Here is an 18,795-nt window from a genome sequence, read left to right as displayed (position 1 = left end):
AAACCACTTAATAACATAACACAATCTAAACATCTTCTGTTTTGGTATCTGTCTCATAATATAGTCTGAAAAGTGTGAATGTTAGGTAGAGATGGTTCATCTTTAAGTCTATAAGTACCTAACCAATGATATTTACTGAATAGAATAAACTATTTAGATTCCTAACAGAGCTGCAAAACTGGCTTTACTGATGAGGTAAATCATTGCTTTGAGATATAGTAAAAATAAATATATCTCAGGAAAAGATATGTACTTAAGTGCAAACACCGAGTATTTTTTTTTTTGGTGACAAAAAAATTACTTGAGCATACTGTTTTAAATGAATTGTACTTAAATCAGAAGAACTCTACTATAGAAATGGATGCTGAAGCAGTTCTGGTATAAATGGAGTTACTGAAAAGTAATAAATCAATCCTTGAAGAATATTCAAAAGCACATTAGGGAGGAAGCTGATGTAGGCAGAGTCCCAGTCATTCATCCTTAGCCACTTAACCCTGATGACCTTCAAGGAGCTATTGATGCTAGCTGTCGGTCGCTTAACATCTGAAATGAACAGACCACTAGTTACCCTCTACTTAAAAAAAAAAAAAAGTAGCATGTGAAAGTTCAACTTACAAAGAACCAATACTGATTAATAGTACCATTCTGAACATTATGAAAATGTCTTGCACTGACATAGGTCACAAAGCAAGCTTCCTGGTGCTTTTAAAATATAATTTGACTTATGCGAATTTTCAAAACCAAACCTCAAGCAAGCCTCTGCGTCCTTTACTCAGGTCAGAGATGCTGAGAGCAGTACAGTGACACATGGCTGCAGGGCCACGTATAAGTACAAAGTATTGATTAAAATTACATCAAGTGCAGCTGCTTTCTGCGGCAATTTAACGGCCTAAGTGGGAGAACATTAGCTCTGTGCCAAGTGGCAGCACAGTTCTGACAGCCATGTAGATGTCCTCAGGTCACCCACCTACAGACAACTTGGGGCTAAATGAAAAGGCTGAAATCAGATCTAGTTGTGATCTTCATTTCTTTTCTTCCTGGAAGGGTCAGTAAGAGCTTTCAATTTTACATTTTTTCAACTTTTAGTCGACCCTAATTAGATATCTACATACCTTACAAATTATAATTTGGCTGTAACAGAACCATGTCTCAAAATGGACATTCCAAAGTGGAAGGAAAAGCTTGTCATCACCACCATGATTTTGTTTGCTTCACTGATAAGATTTTGAAGCATATCCCCCTTCCAGGCAAATATTTCAAATCATCCTTTCTGGACAATATAGTAACATATCACATTACTTTAAAAGAATTAGGGGAGAAAAGCCTAAACATTTAGTCTCTTTTAATTCAGGATAGGCTACTGAAGTTTATTTTTATTTTTTGATTTTTTTTCTGGAGACGATATTATAACCTGTGCTTGGTGCTCATTCTTCATGCTGTAAAGGGTGGGGAGAGGAGGATACTGTCCTCTAAGCAAGGGGATTAGTTTCCACTACACCATACTTGGTTTTTCGTGCTGTTAGATTTAGACATTTGTTTCATAAAATCAAATGTAACTAGATTTTCAATTCACTTCCACTTTTTGTTAAAATGCATATTCAGAGATTTTAAGATAAAGCAGACAAGGCAGATGAAAAAATGTTAATTTGTAGTGAAGTATATACAAATATCCCACTGAAAAGTCAGTAGAAATTAAGAAGTACCCAACTTCTCTTATGACACTTACTCCCACAGCACTGTACAGCTGGGAAGGGCTAAGTCGATGACCTAACTTTATGAATATGCAAACTGAGGATTTAAAAAGTGAGGCTGCTTGCTGAAGCCACAGGCTGGCTAGGGAAAGAGCCAAGACTACCTCAAGCTGCCCCTTCAAGTTATTGATCATGGTGCCACCCCAGCACCATGCTACTCCTCTGTCATGCTGTGCATGGGTTCTCAATTTTTCATTAACTTATTTTCCCAAGAAGAGTGTGAGCCTCCCAAGGTTAAAACCTCTGTATCTTTTGCCTCTTAAGACATGTGAAGCATACAGTAAATGCACGATGGTACCAAAATAGGGGCAATTGAAACCTAAATATTAAAGTGAAGCAATAATGCTTTTTAATCAGTATGTCCAGCTCACCAAAACACTACTTTGGTAAAGTACATTAAAGTATATAGCTAACACTTCCCAAAACAATTTTCAATCTAAACATTGATCTTTTCTAACTATTAAATAATGTCACAAGAAATATTAGGAAAGTCCATTTTGAGTATTTTTCCCAGAAAAATGTCACTTTTCAAATTATAGCTTAGCAAAGATTTATCTACAAGGAGGTTCATCCCAGGACTGCTTTCAATAGTAAAAACTTGGCTAACATCAAGGAAAAAAAACGTGTGTTACAACCATAAATAGAATACAATGCAGCTATTAAAAATGATAGAGTAAAATATTTGTTTACATGGGAAGACAGTGACTCCATTTGAAGTGAAAAAACTCATCAGTATGTAGAATTATCGCAGTTGGAAAATAGATATGTACTAATGGGTGCACACAAATTATCAATCGAAGCTAATTACAGGTGATAGAATATATGGATAGTTTATGTTCTAAGTTCCTGACTAACCAATGCCTTCCTCCACTTTGACAGGTTAGTAAACATCTAAAGATAATTTTAAGTTCTTCTCATCCACAGTCAGTGGAGATAGAAATTTTTACAAGAGAAACTTTTGCCAAAGGGTCAAACTCTGCTAGAAAAATAATATTCTCAGCATGAGTTTAATTAAACTTGCAGCTGACATGCATTGTGCCTCTCGGGCAACTTGTAGCACTTTGGAAGGCAAGAAAATAAAACTATTAAAAGACTGTTTTTCAACAAGAAAGAGGACATCAGGGACGTTAAAATAGTGTTCCTGAGGAAGGTGCTACATTTCTGAAACCCAAACAAAATGATCTTGACACTCATCTGAGTATAGTTTGCTGGTAACTCAGGTGATAAAAAATCCAAACCTGTGGGCAGAGAGTCCTAGCCTGTGGTCCAGGCTCCTTGAAGACCTGGAAAGGTAGAAATAGGAGATCTAACCTGTTTTAAATGTTGGGGGGTGGGGGCTGGGGGAGAAGCTAATGACTAACATTGTGGGCAAGAAGTACTCAAGGTTAACAAAGGTTAATCCTTTGCTTTTGGCTGAAATGTTATCAGTTCAATATGATTTTCACTACACCTTCGTGATTAGGAGATATGATGTATCTGGTTAATTTTTTTTAATAGGAGTAATTTAATGCTTATTTAATACAGCTTGCTGGACAAAATTTTTCACAAGGAATTCATCCAAGAAAATGAAATAATAAAAGGGCTCATGATGTTGAGAAGGTTGGGAACCAGGACTTGAGGAATTTACAGCACAAGTCCTCATGGAGCCCAGAACCAGATACAAATCACATCTGGTGGTCCCTCTGAGGATGGCAAGGCAGGTGGCAGGGCTTCAGGTGGCGTGCAAGCGGCAAAAGGGCAGCGTGGCCAGGTAGTCTCTGTCAGCACTAAACTGATGACGGGGAATGGGGAGAAGAGGACAGGCAGGGCTTCAAGTATGGGCCCATGTGATTCCCAGCTGAACACCAAGATTAAAAAAAAAAATACATAAATAAACACCAGCTGCTGTAGTCAGAGTTGCCAATTCTTCTCTTCTTCCCATTTGCTGCTGCACTGAGTCACCAGCACAGTTCTGGACACCTGGTTCTAACAACAGAGCAGCATGGTCCTCTGTGGCATAGCCTCATTGTTAATAATCACAGGGAGGATTGCCAAGAGGGCATCTAATCGCACTCTTTGGCTCCACTCCAAACCATACCTTATGGGGAAACACTGTCGTAAAAGGCTGATAAAATTACTGTTTGTCCCAAATGTATCTTTTAGAGTCCATCCTCATCGGTTACTTATTTACAACAAAATATTATAGCTATTTCCTCTTTTATATTACAAAAAATCCTCTTTTTAAAATTGCTTTTTTTGTTGTTGAGACAGGGTCTCACTCTGTCACCCAAGCTGGAGTGTGGTAGTGTGATCACAGCTCACTGCAGCCTTGACCTGCCTAGTTCAGGTGATCCTCCCACCTCAGCCTCCCAAGTAGCTGGTACCACAGGTGCACCTGACTGAGGTTTTTTTTTGTTTTTTTTTTTTTTTTTGTGGAGACTGGGTCTTGCTATGTTGCTCAGGCTGGTCTTGAACTCCTAATCTCAAGTGATCCACCTGCACTGGCCTCCCAAAGTGCTGGGATTATAGGCATGAGCCATGGCACCCGGCATCAAAAAAAAAAAAAAAGAAAGAAAAAATTCTTAATAGTCCCTTCTTTATTAATGTCAGTTTGGTTTCCCATTCCTGCTTTCACTGGCACCCTCTTATAGGCTATTCATAGTCACTGTACCTTACAATTTGCTTCCTACTGAACATTTACACTCCATCTTTTATTTTTACTGACTGCGTGTAACATAATTTGTCAACATTCACCTTTTCAAAAAGGCATATAATGACTATTAGTACACCATAGCAGACCACTTAAATATAGAAACTCAATAATCTATAGCATTTTTATGTAATTAATTAATTAATTAATTTACGTATTGAGACAGAGTCTCACTCTGTCGCCCAGGCTGGAGTGAAGTAGAGTGATCCTGATTCACTGCAACCTCCGCTTCCCGAGTTCAAGCAATTCTCCTGCCTCAGCGTCCCAAGTAGCTGGGATTACAGGCACCTGCTACACACCCAGCTAGTTTTTGTATTTTTAGTAGAGATGGGGTTTTGCCATGTTGGCCAGGCTGGTCTCAAACTCCTGATCTCAGGTGATCCACCCGCCCGCCTCGGCCTCCCAAAGTCCTAGGATTACAGGCATGAGCCACCACGCCCGTTCATATTTTCATTTAAAAAAAAATCAATTTATCACAAGATTTTTTTCCTTCCTATACTTATACAAAAAAGATCACAGGGTAAAGATGCACCATTTTTTAATAGCTTAAATGTCTATTTATCAACTCCCTGAAAGTACAGTACAGCACACAAGCCACTTTGGTCCTCTCAGCTGGGCAAGTAATTGATCTGTCTGCCCATATCCCTGGGATGATTAATTACACCATGCATCCAGCAAGGCTCCATTAGGCCTGGCTTGTGCAAGCCAGCAATGTAGATGCACACACTCAAGATGGCCACCGCAAGAGACCATGCTGCCAAAGACAAAGGTATGAATGCTACACTGAATGCTGTCACACTTTTTGGCCCCAAAGTTCACTAACTTGAAAGATTCCCATTAAAACTTGACTCTGAAGCAAGTGTGGTGGTGCCCACTCACAATTCCCTGCTGCCTGGGAGGTTCAGGTGGGAAGATCACTTGAGCCCATAGGGTGATATGATTGTGCCTGTGAACAGCTATTGCACTCCAGCCAGGGCAACACAGTGAGACGCCATCTCTAAGACAAACAAGCAAACAAAAAACTTGACTCTGCTTAAGTAAAACTTAGGTAAAAAATCTCCCAAATTAAATTTTACAGGGGACTCACATAAAACCTCACTTACGATTTAAGCCCCATTATTCAGAATTCCTAAGTACATTTCCTTACTTCTAAGTAGCTACTGATGTTAAAACACATGCTGTATTTATTAACTTTAGAAAAAAGAAACATCACTACATAAAATGTACAGATTGGTTTTTAAGACATACAGGCTTTCCAAAAACATTAAAATATTTTAAAATAGCAGTTGTAGTCCAAAAATATAGTAATTTTGACAAGGTTTGGATTGTTATACTTAGGAACGCACATATAGTAAGGAAGTATAATTTTAAGAGACTACTATACTCAATAGAACTATTTTAAAGTACTGTTAAATGTATCCTTTTATACAAAACTTGATGTGCCAACATGCCTTTATTCAATGTAAAGCCTCTTGAAAATTAGTTTCCTTTGAGTTAATAAAATGCATTTAATTCCCTTATGTGGCATTTTGTTTATGGGGATAGGATGTCTTTTTTTTTTTTTTTTAATAATTTCACACAATGAATGGTCAGGTTTAATAATTCAGTGATGGTCACCAGGGTCATGGGACCGCCTGCGATTCTAAAGTAACTTGATTTCTCTCTGGGGTTCATTTTCCTCTTTTATTGAATATAGATAACAGATGCTTACCTTTAAGCATTACAGACCAGGGCCTTAATAATCATCCAGAGCTACAGAGATGTAAGTTGGTGTTCTCTTATTCTTTCTCCTAAATATGAGAGCATAAAGTCCACAAAAAGAAAATACAGCTAGGCAGTTAAATTTTACAGCCGTTTAGAGAAAACTGAGTCAGAAATAGTATAACAAAGGAATCACTATGGATTCATGTTTCAGAGGACCCAGCTGGTCTGACCACACCAGAAAAAGAGCAGCTGAGCGGGTACTTTGCTTTCCCTAAGCTGTTAGTGGACAATCTCTGCTTCAGAAGTATGGAAAACACAGTGATGTCTTGATTCATCATGAGCACTTTTCAGGTAACACATTCTGAAGTCTATTGAAAGAGTACTCTTCAGGGAGCATTCCTGCCTGGCCACCAGCTGAAAAGAGGAGTGATTCAAGTTTTAGGCAGATTTCCTAATTTAATTAAATGGGAGCATAGCAAAGAGATACTTTCCAATTTGACCCCATGTGAAGCTCAACTATGTGGATGCTAAGTTATGGGAAGCTTATCAACTGAGTGAGCATTTGCAGGGGCCAATGTTATAAAACTGAAGTCTGAGGTGGCCCCTTCCATGCACAAGGACCCAATTGCTGCTGTTTTTCTCAACTGAGGATGTCAAAGTCACTCAAACTTATTTTTTTATTTTTCTATGGAAAAGAACTTAAAAGCATAAATTAAGGCCACTGCACTAAAGGAAAAACAAACTTAGAGATAACTCAAGAATGGACTGATGGATGGACACAGAAATGGGTACACACGCAGATAAATGATAAAGCAAATCTAACAAAATGTGAATTACAGAATCTAGATGGCAGTCATATGGGTGTTAAGTCTACAATCGTTTCAACTTTTCTGCACATTTGAAAATTTTTTTTTCTTTTTTTGTTTTTTCTTTAACAAGACAAAGTCTCCCTCTTGGCCCCCAGGCTGGAGTGCAATGGCGCGATCTCGGCTCACCGCAACCTCTGCCTCCCGGGTTCAAGCGATTCTCCTGCCTCAGCCTCTCGAGTAGCTGGGATTACAGGTGTGTACCACCAAGTCTGGCTAATTTTTGTATTTTAAGTAGTGATGAAGTTTCACTACATCGGCCAAGCTGGTCTCGAGCTCCTGACCTCAGGCGATTCGCCCACCTCGGTCTCCCAAAGTGCTGGGATTACTGTCATGAGCCACTGAGCCTGGCCGAAAATTTTCATAGTAAAATGCTGGGGGAGAAAATAATTCCGAGTTATAATCAAAATAAAGGAGGCAGCAGGCCCCACTGTGAAAAACCTCAGCCCTGAGGGCAAGACACTTGGTTCCTGGCCCAACCCCAGGAACTCACAGAGTTTAGAACCCCAAAGGGCATTGGCAATCCTCTAGGGCAGGTTAAATACATGGTTTTATGAGTCCATGAAAATTTAGAAAAATAGAAACAATATTTTCATAAAACTAAAAGTATTTGATTTAAAAACTGTTGTTTTGCTGAGGTTATATGCCTCTATGCTTCTGGTTTTAAAAATCCTTTATTTCATGAAACACTGGTGATGGTAGATGACAGATTTGATTATGTCCACACTTGGCAAAATAAAGTTAATAACCTCATGTCAGTCTTCTCAATATTTTTGAAATGATAAAAGGTTACAGAATAAAATAAAAATTCTGAGAACTACCAATGCAGTTCAATGACCCCATTTTGTAAGACGAAACTGAGGCCCAGAGTGGGATTAAGTGGGGCAGTAGCCAACTCGACAACTGTAGGCAGTTCACCAACTCAAAGGGTTAAAAAGGTGACTCACTTAATCATAGGTGGGATGCCTATCCAAGGAACAAATCCCAGGTTACACATACAGGGATGGAAGCCTCTTGTAAGAATCACCCACATGGCTGACTTTTCAGTGCTGCCACTGGTCTTCTGAACATAATCTCTGTCAGCTCAGCATTTAGAGTAAATTTCTTACAGAAACCAGTTTCTGAATTTTGATGTTAGTCCTTCAGCCATGCTTGCACAAACATAGGTGAACAGTGACATAATACAAGTGCATAAGGAGATGCGAATTTACTACATTCGAGACTATCATCCACTGGTCTTATTTTTTCTAAGCTTTTCTCATAGCCAAATGGCCGGCACAGAATTTTATGTAGAATATTCTGAAAAAACAGAATACATTTTCTTTGTAAGCTAATATTCAGGGAAACCCGAGATGATATTTGATAACAATACAAGTAGCAGACTACAAAACGTGAGATTTCAACTGATTCAAGAAATGCAATTAGCCGGGTGTGGTGGCTCACGCCTGCACTCCCAGCGCTTTGGGAGGCAAAGGCAGGTGGATCACTTGAGCCCAGGAGTTCGAGACCAGCCTAGCCAACATGGCAAAACCCCATCTCTACCAAAAATACAAAAAATTAGCCAGGTGTGGTGGCGCATGCCTGTGGTCGCAGCTACTAGGGAGGCAGAGGCACAGGAATCGCTTGAACCCAGGAGGCAGAGGCTGCGTTGAACCTGGATCACACCACTGCACTCCAGCCTGAGCGACAGAGCAAGATTCGACTCTGTCTCAAAAAAAGGAAATGCACTCAATAAACCTGCATTTAAACTACAAAAATAATATAAATAGATGAATATCAAATTAAAACCATGTCTAATAAAGGGAAAAAGGTAAATATCTTAGACTAATTAAAAAAGGGGAAACTATAGAAGTTGAACTTTTGTTTTATAAAATAAACATCCATTCACCAAATATGTCTGTCATTACCCTACCTGCCTAGACAAATGAGATGAGCAAAAGAAATAAAATAACAGGGAGCAGGTGGGGTACAGTGACTCACACCTGCAATCCCAGCATTTTGGGAGGCCAAGGTGGGTGGATTACTTGAGGCCAGGAGTTCAAGACCAGCCTGGGCAACATGAGGAAACTCGTCCCTACTAAAAATACAAAAATTAGCCAGGCGTGGTGGCATGTGCCTGTAGTCATAGCTACTCGGGAGGCTGAGGCATGAGAATTGCTGGAACTGGGGAGGCAGGTGTTGTAGTGAGCCAAGATTGTGCCACTGCACTTCAACCTGGGTGACAGAGCGAGACTATCTCAAAAAAACAAACAAATGAACAAACAACAATGAGCAGAGCTCTGGTGTGTCATGCTAGCCAGGTTTATACCCCTGTGGCTGAAGAGCTACATCATCTTACATTAACATGTAATACTCATTTATTGGTACAAACCTTCAAGCCATATAGCCATATTTAGTTCCAAAGCTGGCCTGAGTCTTTATCCCTTCTATGGCATTTTTGGGGCCGTTTTGAATTCCTAGCCTAGACAGCTCCCCAAGGGCTGCAAGGCAGGGCAGCAGGCACATTCAGACACAAACACTATTTGCCTGTTGACACATTTGTCTATTTGGTCATTTCATCTGTCTTCTAATATGTGCCTGAAACAAATAAGGTACTCAAATATTTGTTGACTGAGTTATCTATAGTAGTAGAATCTTCGAAACTATCTGCCCAGCCCTAACTACCACCACCTCCTTTTTAAAGAACTGCCCATTTTCAGGGGTGGGTCCTGGCAGCCATAATCACCTATGGAGAAGGTGGACATCTGAGACAAACTGAACCAATTGGAGTCTCTCTCCCAAAAATTCAAAATTGGAATTGAAGCCACAGTTGATGTGGTCTGGTTGCTCGTTGGTGGCATGGAGAAGTCACCCGTGCCCTGGTGAAAGACTGAAAGAATGGCCACTTTGTTGCTGAATAGCTTTCTAGTTCAGGGTTCCAGTCCCTTGTAAAATCCAAGTTATTCCTATATTGGGTTCTATAAGACAGTTGGTATCTAATCACCATTTCCTTCCCCCCACCACCCTGAAGTTAGCTCAAAGGCATTTCTATGAGTTGCAACCAAGGACAGTAAGTAGCTAAAAGGAGTAGGATGGTTATTCTAGTACTTTACATGTTCTAAGCCTGATATGAAATAGAAGCCATAGAGGAGATTAGGTATGACCACCCAAATATTAAATTTTGCATTGCAAAGAAAACAAATGAAGTTAAAAAATGAACATGTTAGAAAAAATATCACAACATAATAGGCCAAGGGTGAACAGCCTTAAAATATAAAGAGCTCTTATAAATATGAAACATTATCTCAACAGAAAAATGAATATAAACAGGAAAACCGTAAAAAGATCTCTAAATGGGTCAGGTGCGGTGGCTCACTCCTGTAATCCCAGCACTTTGGAGGCCGAGGTGGGCGGATCACCTGAGGTTGGGAGCTTGAGACCAGCCTGACCAACATGGAGAAACCCCATCTGTACTAAAAATACAAAATTAGCCAGGCATGGTGGCGCATGCCTGTAATCCCAGCTACTCAGGAGGCAGAGGCAGGAGAACTGCTTGCACCCGGGAGGCGGAGGTTGCAGTGAGCCAAGATTGTGTCATTGCACTCCAGCCTGCAGGACAGAGCAAGACTCTGTCTCAAACAACAACAACAACAACAACAAGATATTTAAATGGCTAATAAATATCTATGACATATAAGTATATACATCTGTTTATTCATTTTCTTCAATAATCAAACAGATTACAATGAAGTATATTTCATCTATCAGATCACTGACAAATATTAAAGGCTTAATACTAAAGTGGTAGACACTGCTGGCTGCAGTGTGAATTGATACAACCAATCTGATATGTATCACAGTTGTGAATGTGCATAGCTTCTAACCAAGCTTTCCATGTCTAGAAATTAATCATAAGGAAACAACTGAATGAGCTGAAGAAAACATATGAAGATATTCACTAAAAGCCTAAAAGTAAATCTAAATGTTAAATGGGAGATTCATGAATGGGAAGCCCTTCAATGGAATATTAGGCAGTCGACATATAAGAATATATGTTGGAGGCCGGGTGCGGTGGCTCACGCCTGTCATCCCTACATTTTGGGAGGCTGAGGCAGGTGGATCACCTGAGGTCAGGAGTTTAAGACCAGTGTGGCCAACATGAGGAAACCCCATCTCTACTAAAAATACAAAAAAATTACCTGGGTGTGGTGGTGGGCACCTGTAATCCCAGCTTCTCGGGAGGCTGAGGCAGGAGAATCACTTGAACCCAGGAGGCGGAGGTTGCAGTAAGCCAAGATCGTACCACTGCACTCCAGCCTGGGCAACAAGAGCGAAACTCCGTCTCAAAAAAAAAAAAAAAGAAAAAGAAAAAGAAAAAAGAAAATAATATATGTTGAAGAGGGGACCATTTTATATTCTTAAGTGAAGGAGACATGTTAAAAGACATGTAAACATATGATCAGCTTTTATTTTTTTTTAAAAAATACCTATATAAAAAATCTGAGAGACCTAATCTAAAATACTAACAGTGGCTAATGAATTAACAAACATTTTTCACTCTGTTCTTCATATCTTTTACTAGTCTATATTATCTGAATTTCCTATAATGAGTATCTCATGGTTAAAAATGTTTTAAGTATTTCATTAGACACAGTGAAAAACCACCAAAGGTAGGAGTTCCACAGAACTGGATATGAATCCAAGATCTGCCACTTAAAAAGCTTTGTTACTTTGAACAAATAACTTACCTACGTTGCATTCATCTCATTAAATCCTTATACATAAAGTGCTTAATAGAGAACCTACACACAGGACTAGCTCAACAAATGACTATTGCATTTAGCAATTTTTAATGCCTCTAATAAAGTATAAATAGGGATAATCCTATCACTATATGGTATATGGGAGATGGGCCAAACAAATCAAATGCTATACCGTTCTTAAGCTAATAATTTGCAAAGTATCTACTGTAGTACCAAACTGGAAAGCTACTGAAAACCACTTATCTAAAAAAACAACATGGGAAAGGCTCCTCAACTCTTTGCCATAACATTATGTTGTATAATTAGGTTCGATCCTACATCTTTTGCACCATAATTAAGGGCATCTGCTCTCCTTACATGGTCAGTAGGAAACACAGTCAATTATGGAGGGTCACAGAAGTAATGCAGATAAATCAGAATGAAAATCATAGTTAAATAACTGCAGTCCCACCTACTCTCTCCCCCTTCTCCCCCATCTGCAAGGATGACAAAGATTCTCTCCTCCACCAAACTTTAGTCAGGCCTCTCTTCTCTACTAAGTCACAACGTTGGCGCCAATCCTGTTCCTTAAGCAAGAATCCTGTTAAGTCAGGTTAGCAAGAATCCCCCAAACTTGATATCTGCTCAAGTTCCTCATTCCCCACCTTTGATGTTACAAGTCTTTGGTCTGCTTTCAGCAAGAATCCTGCTAGGTCAGTTTAGTTTGGTTTAATGTCCCCGCTGAGTAACTTTCCATTCCACTGACCCCTCACACTCTACTCTTTGCCTACAAGTACCAGCTGTCAATGTGGTATTGAGCTGGGTTGTTTTCCTATATTGCAACAGACTTGAGTAAAGTCTTCCCCAGCATTGTAACAAGTGTCAGAATAATTTTTTTTCTCTAACAGCAGGGAAGGTCTTGGGCCTTCAGGTACAAAGCTAATCATAAGCTGGTTGGAAAAAACAAGTTTGCTTCCCTAATGTGACTTAAAGGCTCCAAATACTGAGATTTAAAATTACCCAGAAGCATTAAGACATTAAAATCAAAACAAAACTCCTGGTGCTGGTCCCTTTGAACCTTAATAGTCTATTTCATTTTAATTTAATTTCAAAGGAAGTACAAAAGGGGAAAGATTATGCTATAAAATTTTCTTGAGGATAATGACTATGTCTTATTATATTATGAATCCAGCATGGGACCAATGCTGGACACATAGTAGGAGTGCAATGATTTCATCAATTGAGAGAAATAATGGAAGCAGATGAATGATTATTTCCTGAAAAATGATAGCAAAAATTCAAGGGGACAAGCTAACTAATCCTCCCTTTAAATTAGGCAAATCACAGAACTATAAAGGCACCAGAGTTTATTTCTACCAAACATTGAGAATTAAAAATAACTCTTGAACATTAATGTATTTTTAGACAACAATTCCAGTATGCAGTTTTACATTTTCAACTAGTACTGCTGTAACCTTAATTAAAATCACCGTATAGTGGGGTCATAGCAGAGATGCGGATTTCTACCTAAACTGGGACTGAAACATATAGTAAACACCCCCCTGCATGGTTAAACCTTTTGCCTGAAGCATCACCAGTCCTTGAAAGAAGCTGATGCATTTTCCTAAGAAAAGAGACATCCCCAGGAGCTCCACCTAAGGGGGATGATTTCTTTATAATGCTATATCTGAAATATGAAGGAACGCTTAGCTGTCTGCTTTAAAATAGGAAATTAATACCTTTTGCAAGTCACCAGAAAGGTAGCTGAAATAGCTCAGGCTACTCTGGACTTGTAACTCATCTGCAGATACCCTCACCCACTTCTTTTTATCCTTACATAAGAGTAGAGAACCTCAAGTTTCTTCAGTTGCAAAAGTCAAACAGGAAGTTTCCAAGCAGGAGTTCTGCAAAGAGGTATCAATCAGTAAGAGGGGCAGGTATGCCAGGAAAGGTTAGAAGGGAAAAAGAAAGGCCAGGGGATTCCCGAGCTTTGGGGCAAGAAAGAAAGAGCGGTTTTTGTGTCTTCACCACCACCCAGCCAACTAATGCCATTTATTGGTAATAAGCAATTAGTGCCAATGACCGAGGAGACAGACAGCCTGCAGAGTCCAAAACAAATCCAAATACCTGTAGGCGGCTGGCTGGATTTAAATAAGGTTATTCCATCAAAAATTTCATAATTTTCAACTCTGTGAGACATACACTTATATGATATACATTTAACAGACACTCTCAAAGTAGCTTTTGTTTCTACTTATGTCCAGGGGTACTTTTATAAGAAATAGGAAAAAAAATTTTATAGTTATAGCTATAACCGAAGTAAAATTAGCTATACTTAATGTATTCTTTCTGTACAAGTAAACAAATGTATCACTGATAAAAACCTGAATATGATGCATTAACATACACAATATTGTTGCTCAAAACCACAACACATTCTTTGGCATTCCCTACGTCTGTAGTTTCAGGCACAAATTCCATGCCTGCTGGCATTTCTAAGACCAACTGTTCCATCAACAGGATAAAAATTGGGCAAACAGGTAAAAAAAGATAAAAAGCCAAAATGGGTTCCCAACCCATTATAAAAATGAACCAACCTCCACTTGGGTGGTATTTGAGAGAAAGGAAGTAGCTGCCGCCTGGTCTCTGGGTCGGACTGTTGCTCCCCAAGGGCTTTATCAAATGAGCAAACCAAACAGGCTCAGTCACTGATTTCAAAGCCAAACTTAAAACTTGCTAATGCATGTTTTTAGAAAGATTTTAGCTTAGTAGATGTTATCTATAACTACAATGCTTTACAGAGCTTTACAACCTTGCAAATACCCCTTAGCCAAGTGGCTAAACTTTTCAGCTGTAATAGGAAGCTTTTCAAGAGCTGGGAAATTCCATCTAGGACAATGCCAATGAATACTGAAATGAACGAAAATCTTCAGTTTCTGCAACCTCAAGTCTAGCAGGGATTGCTTACGGCTAATTCTCTAGTTCTATAGCCTATAGAGTCTCTCTTCTTGAAAGGGATTAACAGTAAGTGGCAAAAGATTAGACCATTTCTCCTTAATTTTTCTACCATCTCAAAGGGTCAGTCATCAACATTAACTCATTGACCAAAAGATGTCAATTTTTCCTCCCAAGGAAGTCTTGGAACGTGACTCACTTTCTAGAGAGGTAAACAGATCACTTCTGATTCAGGCATTAGCTCCTTAGTACAGTTCTTATCACCACAATTTGAGCAATCTTCCTACCTATTCAACCCCTCTCAGGTACCTTCTAGTACAAAGAGAACAGAATTTTCTTCTCCCAGTAAATCCTGTAGGAAAGGGCAGCATTACTGGTGGCAGCTTCTGATCACAGCCACAGTCCCTACTTGTCTTTCTCTTTCCTTCCCTATTTCAGCCATTTTGATCATTCAGGATGCATTTTTGCAGGAAGATAAACTAACAGTTCAAGATATAAGGAAGCAGTACAGTATATTATCTGACAGGGTTAAAGGTGAGAAGAGAGAGATGGCCAAGACTTTAGTGGCTATTCCTGGGTACAGATGAATGCATCATAATTTAATCTACTGTAGAGAACGAGTTTGGTGTTGCGAGCTCTGGAGTCAGACTGCCTGGGTTCACACACAGGCTTGACCCTGGGCAAATTGCTTAATCACTCAGTGCTTCTGTATTCTCAACTATAATATGGAAATGATAGTGCCTACCTCATTAGGCTTTTATGAAAATCAGATGATATAAAACAGTATAAGCACTAAAGAGTAAGCATTAACTATGTTAGCCATTACCAATAGTATATATTTAAGAAGAATGAGGTAATTCTGTGTTTACTTATGAATACTGTTAATGACATAGTGTTTTGTGAAAATGCTACAGAATAATATGCTTAGTATGAGTCTATTTTGAGAAGAAAAAAGAAACGCATGATATGTATTTATGAGGGCATCCAAAGAAGTCTGAAAGCCAAATATCACCCAAACATTGAACCCTCATTACTTCTAGGGAGTAGGTGAGGGCTGGGGAAGAGGGGCTGACTTTTTTTTTTTTTTTAATAGGTCTTTGCTTGAATTATCACACATGTATTATTTTTGCCACTAACTTTAAAATTTGTAACATTTTACAGTGGCCTTCCTAGGCTTCAAGTTGAATATCTCTCATGTTTTATTCTAGGAAAAAGAAATTAACTTTTTAGGGATGAGGAAATGGAGGCCCAGAGAGGATGGGGGGAGCCCTCTAAGCACTCTCTCATGCATGTCTCATTGCATCCTGTGCCTACCATAGGCATGCAAACACTCTGAAATTCGTTCTTTCCTTTCCCTCATGCTTATCTGAGGCTTTCCTTTTACTGTGTCCAAACGGCTTCCACCTTCAGTGTTTCAGTATCTTCTTTCCTACCTCTCATAACTTTCTCACCATTGCCTGCTTTTCCTTCTCGCCTTGACAGGCGCCCTCGCCCTGGGAAACTCACTGGAGTGGGGACAGATCTCAGGCGTTTGGCAGTCACAAGGACCCCCATCTAAACAATTATACCACAGGGTATGCCTCCAAGTTGCTATCTCGTAAAGGGTCCAAATGGGCTTTTTTTTTTTTTTTTTTTTGAGAAGGAGTTTCACTCTTGTTGCCCAGGCTGGAGTGCAGTGGCGCGATCTTGGCTCACTGCCATCTCTGCCTCCCGGGTTCTAGCGATTCTCCCGCCTCAGCCTCCCGAGTAGCTGGGATTACAGGCATGCGCCACCACGCCCGGCTAATTTTTGTATTTTTAGTAGAGACAGGGTTTCTCCATGTTATTCAGGCTGGTCTCGAACTCCTGACCTCACGTGATCCGCCCGCCTCGGCCTCCCAAAGTGCTGCGATTACAGGCGTGAACCACGGCGCCCGGCCTAAATGGGCTTTTAAATAACGTTTTTATTTCAGTCAAGAAATAGTGTTTGGTATGTTTGGCAGGCACTTTTTTCTCCTTTAGGTCTTTCCTTACACAGGTGTTTATTTTTGCTTTGGCTTTCTCTTGGAAGTTACAATGCTATTTTGTACCTTCGCCACCCACAACGTTCTCTTCCGTGCTCATCTTTTATGATGTGTTAATTTTTACTGTCTGAGCTCCCATCAAAGCGCATTTCTGCCTCCTCACTTTCACACTCCAATCGTCTAGCCCCATTTATACACGTTTTCCATTTCAGCCCATGGAGAAACGCTTTATAGGATGATGGGAGAAGGAAAGGAGAATTAGAGATAATAAGCAGAGCAGATTCCAAGCAGTCTCTCCCACCGGAACCCTTAGGGTCGGGAACCAAGCCTGCCCCGGGGTATCCGGGCCACCAGAACAGGGTCAGCATCAAGGCGCCCAGGCGTTGGAAGAGCTGATTGGTTCCCGGACCAACCAATCAACCAGCGAGGCCGTGCACGGATAGGGGAGGGCCAAAACTACCGAGGGGATGGGGTTAAAGGAAAAGGCGCAGGTGTGCCAGCCACCAGGTTTTGCGTGCACTTTTGCACCCCCTGGTTCATTAATAACCTTGAATTCTATTCTAAATGTCTCCTAGTTTTCCCGTTTCGTACAGCTGAGGTAGTAGATAGATGGGAAAACGTTACTTATCTTACCATTCATAAGACGGTTATTAATAGTCAATGGAAAAGTGGCCATGGAGCTGGGGGAAGGGCAATAAAATCCTCCACCTCTCCTTTCCCGATTCCACTCTGGGTCGTCAACCTAACTCAGTCGGTTCCTGAAATAGCTGATCAGTCAAACGCAAGCTTAATCACCAAAGCGGATTACCAAAATGTTATATTAGACAGTTGGAATAAGTTTCCCCCTCCCCAAGGGCTGAGGGAAATAGTACTGGCATTTACCGAAAGCGCAGCATTTTACTACCTGCTAAAGGAGAAGCGGAGGAACTCGCGGGCTGAAAGTGAGAGAAACTGAGACCTTCGGAAATGTACAACCACGCACTCGGACACGGCCACCTCCCGGAATCGGACACAAGCTCCCAGGCGCAGTGACATCTCCTCCAAGCCTCCACCCCCCACAAACTCTTCATCACGCGAGGGCGTCAACTATATTTTGGGAGGGTGGGGGTACAGATAGCAGATTTTCCTTATGTGTTTCAAACTTCAGAGCTTTTCTGCCCGTTTTTTTTTTCCCAAGTGACAGAGACCCCGGATTCACAGACCTGTCTCACCTTAGCTTTCCCACGCTCCAGCGCTGCCACCCACCCCTCCACCACCCATACCGGGGCTGGAGACGCCGCGTCCTTGGGTTGGGGGAAGAGGGAGTGGGGAGAAGAGGGAAATGGCCAGTGTAAGTAAAGAGCTCCCCGCCGAGGCCTGGACGCCGGCAGCTAGTGAGAGCCCTGAGGCCGAGAAGCAGGGAGAGAAGAGGGCTGGAACCGTGCGGGGAAGGGCCGCGAGGAGAGCAGGGGCGCCGCCGGTGTCGCTGCACTCACTCTGCGTAGCCAGTGGCCCAGGGCAGCCGCCGAGTCTCCTTGAGGATGAGGATGGGGCGGGCGATGTGGTCGGCGCTGCACTCCACCTCGTCCTGAGACAGCCCCAGGAACTCTGGCCGCCCGTAGGGGAAACGCAGGGGCAGGTCCGAGCCTCCGCAGCTGCCGCCGCCGTGCTCGGAGCCTGAGCTGCCAGCCATGATGCCGCCCATGAAATTGGCCACGGCAGATTTCACTCGAGTGAGCATATTACTCCGGCGCCCGGCTGCAGCGGTGCGAGCAGGAGGCGGCGGGGGCCGGGCAAGGCGCAGCGCGGGGCATGCAGGCTGCGGTGGGCGCCGGGCGCACGGCGAGCCGGGCCACTGGGACGCGCCGCGCGCGGCTCCCAGAGCCTAGTGCTGCAGGGCGCCGAGCCCCGGCCTCTCGTGCTTAGTGCCGCGGTGGCCGCCGCCTCCCCCCGCTACACTTCCGCAACGGAGCTGCATGGAGCGGGCCGACCGGGGGAGTCACCGCGCGCTCCAGGAGCGCCCAGGCGGCTGCAGCTGCAGCAGGTCCCTTCCCCGCCCCCTGCGCTCGGCTCCGGCGTGCGCTGAACTGAGCCCACCCGGCGAGCTCGCGGAGCCGCCGCGGCTGC

At 41.7% G+C, this 18,795-nt stretch overlaps 1 protein-coding gene across 3 annotated transcripts in view; it reads right to left on the bottom strand.

The window, feature by feature from the left end:
• The window catches only part of PPM1H (protein phosphatase, Mg2+/Mn2+ dependent 1H), a 289,690-nt gene extending 271,281 nt beyond the window's left edge, over nucleotides 1-18,409 (bottom strand). For 2 of the 3 annotated variants that reach the window (XM_008978449.4, XM_034935524.3), the window contains exon 1: nucleotides 18,165-18,409. In XM_008978449.4, the coding sequence (XP_008976697.3) occupies nucleotides 18,165-18,409 (245 nt within the window). The other variant, XM_034935525.3, reaches the window with a different exon arrangement.
• Nucleotides 18,410-18,795: the final 386 nt, after the last annotated feature.

The sequence above is a fragment of the Pan paniscus genome, chromosome 10, assembly GCF_029289425.2.
Source record: "Pan paniscus chromosome 10, NHGRI_mPanPan1-v2.0_pri, whole genome shotgun sequence".
NCBI classification, from domain to species: Eukaryota; Metazoa; Chordata; class Mammalia; order Primates; family Hominidae; genus Pan; species Pan paniscus.
Note: the sequence above shows the minus strand (reverse complement) of the source record. Positions and strands in the feature narration are given on the sequence as shown.